This window comes from Castor canadensis, chromosome 8, assembly GCF_047511655.1.
Source record: "Castor canadensis chromosome 8, mCasCan1.hap1v2, whole genome shotgun sequence".
NCBI classification, from domain to species: domain Eukaryota; kingdom Metazoa; phylum Chordata; class Mammalia; order Rodentia; family Castoridae; genus Castor; species Castor canadensis.
In genome coordinates this window covers 90,958,530-90,966,149 of record NC_133393.1, presented here as the reverse complement: position 1 = coordinate 90,966,149, position 7,620 = coordinate 90,958,530, and the positions used below count along the sequence as shown (strand labels likewise).

The 7,620-nt window shown below is 44.2% G+C and overlaps 1 protein-coding gene across 1 annotated transcript; it reads left to right on the top strand.

Moving 5' to 3' along the window:
* Window positions 1-5,188: 5,188 nt before the first annotated feature.
* On the top strand, window positions 5,189-7,356 carry LOC109678642 (glycosylation-dependent cell adhesion molecule 1-like). The gene is given in 3 exon segments (XM_074084855.1): window positions 5,189-5,252; window positions 6,702-6,879; window positions 7,109-7,356. Coding segments are annotated over 3 exon segments (438 nt in total). The 3' UTR covers window positions 7,305-7,356.
* Window positions 7,357-7,620: the final 264 nt, after the last annotated feature.

The window sequence follows — 7,620 nt, the reverse complement described above, 5'->3', positions numbered from 1 at the left end:
ATCTCTACTCCTGACCGAAACACACAGGAGAAGCAGAGCACTAGAAAGAAGGAGGAAAGAGGAAGGAAATGAAGTAAGTACTAAATTGATTATGAAATAGAAATTTTAAACTCAATTTAACTTATGTCTGACATATTATTAAAGGACCAGAAGTGGAAGCTCCATGGAGCATTTTGAGCCAGTGATTAAAATAAAACATAACCATTTCAAAACATATTTGAACCCCACTGAGTTCAGATTGTTGAGTACACCCTTTAAATACTGTTGGATGCCTACTCAACAACCATAATCCCTTTTCTCCTTTATGACAAATTAATTTTATTCCAATGTGACCCTGCTCGTGGCCACATTTCAGGGAACGCAAGGCCCAACTAGGGATGAATGGCAACCAGTCAAAGCCAATCAGAATGATCCTGTTTCCAATGGTAAAGACTGCTTCGTGTGTCACAGAAAAATGTGATGCAAAAAGGAAAAGTTGCTATAAAGACGTTAGAAATGAAAGAAGCATGGAAGATACAGAGACACTCAAACACCAGCAGGAGTTGTTTGTTCAGGCAGGAGCCCTGTAGAGGGGGACCCCAGCAAGAGAGCTAGAGCCCACTGCCACACACAGGCTTGGGCTAGATATAGGGGGCTAGTGGAAAAGTACCAGGAAGGTCACTAAGGGATACCGTTGCTGGGCAACCAAGAAAGATAAGTTGTGGTTAGGTTGTCCTTGATGTTAAAATGTAACACAGGAAAAAAAGGGTCATTTTTCTGTCTCTAGACATTGTGAGGAGTAGCAGCATCCAGCTTGTTTTCGGAAGGGAAATAGACAAGGCTCTTGAACAATGTTATGGTTTGAATCTGAAATGTCCCAAAGGCTCATGCGTTGAAGGCTTGGAGAGGTGATTGGATCATGAGCTTGCTAACCTCCCTTCACCTCTTCCACTGTGGATAAGCCATTTTTATTGAGGAAGAGGTCCTCTGGCCTCCAGTGTGTTATGCCTCCAACCACCGTGATGTAGGATGACCCCTCTCACAGCCTTTGGTCCTCACGCTAGAAGATAACCCCACAGACCAGAGGTATGGACCCAAAGCTTCCAAATTGGATATTGTATATTTAGTTTGAGGAGTGGTTTCCGGGGACTTTTACAGTAGAGAATACTGCCTCAGTTCCATGGGTGGGTGAATGACCATGAGGCAGGCCAGCATAGCTGACCCATCTGGCTCTCACACCCATGGCCACTTATTCACTGAGCAGCCCATGTGCAATACTACCAAGAACCCATCCTCCTCCCAACTGAGTATTTTCACAGAGTATTTTCAAGCCTGGCTCAGATCTTCCTGCAGAGGAACCAGACATGACTGGAATGGACATGTCAGTGATGGACCCTAAAGATGGAATTAGAAGGCTCACTCAGGAAGAACTGCTTGAGTCTGCTAGAAATAAGGAAAAAGCTGTTTTTACTAATCTCTCTCCAGGGTCCTATAAAAGTAGGATCTTCCAGCAATTATCCCAGTTGCTGACTCTCCTGAACACTTCACTCCTGCATCTCTATTATGGACCTCTTCTCTTTGGCTCTGTTTACCCTCTGAACTCCCTGGCAATGAATTATTTTCCTCCTTGTTTTATTCACAGACTTCCTTACTGCTCCTATGGATGAGATGAGATCTGGGAAGTGTTTGGAGGCAGAAATACTGATTTCCCAAGAGACTCAACAGATACATGGGAAATAGCACAGAATATGTGAGATTAGGTTCCACTGTGAAACCAAGGGTGTATGGCCCCTATAGTGTGAAGTTGACACTGGTGATGCTTGGAGTAGAGGGTAGGGTAGGGTGGGGCATTATGGGAAGAGCCAAATAGTTCAGGGTTCAAATACCATGCCAAATGGCATCTATGTCACTTTAGTAAATTTACTTGACCTCCCTGAACCTCAGCTTTCCCAGTCTGTCAGAGGCTATCAATACTAACCTGCAGGTTTTTGTGAGGGTTAAATAATACATATTTGGCTAAAATCAGACCTCAGAGAATGTTGTTCTCCTCCTTCATCTCATTCTCTCCAGCCCCCACTTCTCCAGACCAGCAGCCACCATGGTGATAGCACACACACACTCAAAACAACAAATAGACTCTTGAGCTTTTACTTAGAAACCCATTCTTTCAGCCTCTAAGGTCATGGAATCCTCAAAACCTCTGCATCAGAATTGCCTGGATGATGGTTTTTAAATACAGATTCCTGGGCAAAATATCAGACCTGCTACAGGGAGAGGAAAGAAGTTTCAAAGAAACTCCCCAGATGATTCTGGCATACACTAAAGTTTGAGAATAGACACCTTATGCTGTTCTCCTTCTTAAAATGAAAATTTCCCAAGAAGTTTTCTACCCCAACCCAAGGACTGTTAGAACCTGGAACAGGAATCCTAGAGATCCTTGGAGAACCATCTGGACCCTCTCTCTCCTTGGCAAGGAGGAGCTGGAGGCCCAGAGAAGGGAATAGCTGGGCCAGACCCACACAGTGAAGTAGTGGCAGAGCTGAAAATCGAATGCAGGTGCCCTGACTGAAAGCTAATGTCTTCAGATGGAAAAGCTTTTTCCAGTTTATATGTCTCACTCAAGTTACATCCAGTGATGGAGGGAAGGAAGAAAGAGCAGGAGCTCTCAGAAGGCCTCTTGGAGTACTGGGCAGGGTACAGGCATAGCTGGGCTGTGGGCCCCTCCAATGGCTCTGCTGAGTTGTATTATCAGAACCCGATGTCCAGGAGCACCTCTGGGGATGGGTCTTCACATCTCTTTGTCTCCATGTTGACCTCTCTCTATACTTCCGCCTTTCCTCTTCTACTGTTTTTTTTATCTCTGACTTTCTTTTTTTCTTTGCTTCTCTGTTTCAGAATTCACTGAGAAGGACCTCATTAACTTGGTTAGGAACCATCCAATACAGGCAGCTCTCTCACCCAGAAGCCACTGTCTTCCTTATGTTCAGCCTGTTGATGGTTACCTCTAAATAAAGCCTGTTGGCTGCATACACAACAGCTGTAACTCTCTTTCTCTTTGCTGACAGATTGACTTTTTTACCATGTAACCCTCCTGTATTTCATGGAAGACAAGGACTGGTCAAACAACAAAGTCACCTAACCCAACGTCTGACATCTTGTGTGCAAAAACCTCTACGGCCTCTTTTCTCAAGAGGGAGCTAGAGGTATGGCAGACACATGACCACTTATACAATCTAACTTTCCCTTACAGCTGAATCTTAACTGAGCACACCAAATGAGAATGGGCTCTTAGAAGGCAGCTCGGGAAGGGTGGAAATCAAGTCCTAGCTTTTCATGCTTGCCTGGAGAGTTAAGAGCCAGATTTAGCAAATAAATACAGAACACTAAGCTAAATGTGAGTTCAGATGTATAAGAAATGTGTTTATGTCTAATATTTGACACATACTCATACTAAAAATTTTTCATTGTTTATATGAAATTCACATCTAACTGAGTGACTTATATTTTATCTGGTATCCTTACCTGAGAGAACTGGAACAAAGTCTGTTTTATTCTATGTTGAGCTCCAGCTCCCAAATAGAGAGCCTGCTATATAGTATACATTCAATACATTCTTGTTGAAATACTTATTTATTGAAGGCCTCTCAGAGGTCCCTACACACCCACGCACTGCATGTACACACTAAGGAGATACTTCATTGGGAAATCATATCCTCCAGCTCTGAACAAGCAAACTGACTCATTCAACAAAACCAATCTGGCAATTGTTGAGATCTATGCTAAATAAATTGAGATTTAGAGATAAACAACTATGGCTCCCGTCTTCAAAATGGTAATTAACCAGTAAGACCAATATATTTCAAATCGCATAGTTAGCAACAGAATGTGATGAGTGCTACATAATAAAGGCCATAGGGCCAGGGACCAGGCGATTTTTTCCACCATTATATCCCTAAAATTTGTAAATGGCAAATACTCAATAAATAGTAGTAGAATGTAATAACGAAAACATGATGGAGTCACAGAGGTAAGATGACTTACCAAGGGAGTATGGTGAGGAAGTTGGTTCACTCCCGAGGAAGTTTAGGTCTGAGTCATGATGTAGGAATATACAAGGCAGATGGAGAGGAAAGGGCATTCCTGACAGAGGAATAGCATGAACCCAGGTCTAGCACTCCAGTGAGTAGGGAACAGCTAGACAGAGGTTAAAATAAAAAAGGAAAGGTAGAGAGCTGAGGAGTCTGGACTTTATCCTATGGTTGAGGGATAATCATTAAAGACTTTCAAGTAAAGAAGTGGTATAAACTTCTGGAGATCCCTCCATCATTAACGTGGAGGAGGATCTGTGATGGGGTCAAACTGGAGGCCAGAAGAACAGTAAAACACGGCTAAAATAGCCCATCCTGGAGATGATGGGGGCTCAACTGGTGGATTTTTAGGTATATTAGGAAATAAGTTTGCAGAGCTGAAGTCCTATCCTTGTGGACTCACTGTGAATGTCCTGTCCTGCTCCTAAGCGCCCTGGGCTATGAGAGGGGAGACTGCTGGTAAGAGGGGGAAATCAGGGAGGAAGTGGAGGTGGGATGTAGCCCAAGACAAACTTCCTCGACTTCATCATCTTGCCTAAGGAGTGAGCTGTGTGCAGCAATTAGAGGACAACTGCCAGCCCTGGGGCTCTCCTCTCCCAGAGGGAAGGACTCACAACAGTTGACACAGCCCAAGGCTTTCTGTGGTCTACAGGCCAGAACTCATCCTCAGTGAGCCCCACCCATGCCCAGAAAGCATGGGCTCCCTGCTGAGAGCGGGAGGCTCAGTCCCAGGATGTGACGTCCTCTCCCACCTGGATATGATCTAGAAACAGGTTTCAGAGAGATCATCAAGAGCATCATGAAGGAAGGGAAATCACCCTGTAAATTATCCTAAAGGTGTACAGGGATACAGCCTAAGGCTAACACACCCTTGCTTTGTCCCTGGCCATGGGGAAAGCTGGGGGCCTTACTTTCCTATTCACTTGTTTCCCAGAAACTCCAATTCCCAAAAACTCCAGTTCCCAAAACCAATATATTGGAATGGGGAACTCAGGAGGGGAAACCTGGTATGTTCCCCGGTCCAATCCTGAACCAGTTTCCCCATAGCTCATCCTTACACAAAATAAATAAAGACTGCCTGCCTACCACTCTAGGCAGCCTGATCCTGCTGTGGTTCTACCATGAAATTTTTCACTGTTCTGCTGCTGGCCAACATAGCCTCCACCTCTCTCGCCGACCTTCATGGTGAGTGTGGCCTCCTTCCCATTCCCCTTAGTCCCCTAGAAATTAGTGAGTTGTCAGCTGAGAGACATTAACATCGGGAAGCCTTTCTTTAACCCTTATCATGTACTGTATGGAGAGACTGAGAGATTCACAATGAAAAGGCCACACCTGAGATGACTTCAGTATGCAGGGGAGGACATATGACCCCAGGAATCCAGCAACCCAGAAAGCCAAAACTGGATCAGAGAAGCCAAACTGGACCTATATTAGGGTAGACTGTAGACCAATGGAGATTCAAATTCAATCCCATCACCAGAGGGTGGTTCTGGACAAACCAAGAAGAGTCACTACTCCAAACCTCTCTGGGTCCCTCGGTACAATGAAGGAAAGATAAACACACACACACACATCCAATTGCTACTTATTGAGCTCTTACTCTGTTCCAGACATAGTTCTAGGGATTTGGAATGCACAAACAAACTAGACAGAGACCTTCAAGAGGAAGAAAAAATGATAAACATACTAAGTAAATCATGTAGTATAAGAAATGCTAAGGAAAACATAGAGAAGAGTAAGGGAGGTCAAGAATGCTGGGGTGGTGGGTGGTTACAGAGGAATGATTCACATGTTAACTGTATTGAGACCTCTGGAGACTTTAATCTCTTCTTCTTCAAAGACAGAAGATGAATTCCCCTTGGAGACTCAGCATGCAGATACTTGTAAGTCTCACGCTAACATCCTTTAGTGGTTGGCGGTAAAAGTAAGGTCTAGTAAATGATGAATTTTTCATCTGGGGAACAGGTGAGTAAAGACAGTCCTTCCTGGTATTGGTCTTAACACTTCCTGATGCACTAATTGGCCAATATGTGGAGGTCAGGAATCATTTGAACAACATTCAGTTTCCATAGTCATTGAAGATTGGAAGAGGTACTGCACCTCACACCCAAATATTAGCAGGTAAAATGTTGCTGCTCATCCCAAGGCAAGGATGCTGGGGGCCTCATTGGTTATAGACTCTGCATCACCACAACCCCAAAACCATGAACACTGAAGGGTTCTACTTTGTAGGTTATCTGTATACATGGTTTAATCTCAGTCTTGCCTCCCCTAATTTACCTAAGAGAAGCCACTGGAAAATGCAAATGTGAGCAATACTCCAAATTCAGAGGAACCAATGTTAATAAACCCCTCTTATGAACCAGACGATGGGACAAGTGTTTACAGAGTTATTCTCAGGGAAGGTGGGTTTGCTAGGAAAAGTAGAATTCCTAATCAAGAACATTCAAAATCTTGTATGTTCTTTAAGGATTTGGATTCTAGTACAGGCCCTCAATCCTACTTGTAGGTTAATTAGGCAATTTCTCAACCTGATACCCTCCATGTGTTAAGGGACATGATATAGCACTGAACATCTGCTTTTCATTGCAAGCTCTTTCTCTGCTCCTCAATCCCTCCATCTCCTTGGTCCAGCTTCCCAGTTCATTCCAACCAGTCATCCCAAGAAAGACCATGTTTCCAAGGGGGATCTTTCTAAGGAGTCTTTCATCTTCAGAGAAGAGTTGATTTCCTAAGAGAATGTGGTGATTAAATCTACCAGACCAAAGAATCAAAAACCCCAGATGCTCCTCCCCATATTCCAAGAGGACAGGTTCAGAAATGCTGAGCTTCATTTAGAAGAGACCACACAACTCATTCCTGATGCTGGGATGAGCTAGAGAGGGGAAGCAGCTGGGGTGGAACTAAGCAGAAAAAGACAAGGGCGGAAAGCACTTGGGTGGACGTAAGGTGGGGTTAGGAAGGAATCTGTAAGGAAACAAATCAAATGTAAATGATATCAGTGACCCACTGATTGTCAGCACTGTGGAAGGCTGTTGCAGTAATACAGGGAGGGGGTGCGGTGGAATAGACCTTAACTGGATGTTTCTTTCCCAATTTTTCCCAGCAACCACCTCAGAGGGGAAACTAGTCAAGATTGTCCATGAAATCGGGAAGGAACTGCACAAAGCATTAGGAGGACTAATGAACTATGTAGAAGACATAATCCCTAATGCCAACGGGGTCATTAGGCCCTAATGATAAGATGTCTAAGTCCCAGCTGGGCCTTGAGAAGTACCGACATCACCCACACCCCACTCATCTCGACCACCATCTCTCAGCAACTCAAACTTGTGCATTAAAGCATTCCAATCCAAACCCAGTTCTACGGTGGTTTTACTGGGCCCAAGAAGGAAAACAGGAAGACTCCACTCTACCAGTATCTTCTTTCACTACCCTGTCCCTTTGAGTTGAAACCTCTCATCCTCCTGAGCTTACAGGCCTATTCAATTCTTCCTATCCCAAAACATCCTTTGCAAAATCTGGACCTTCTCCACCCTGCCCCTACACCTCA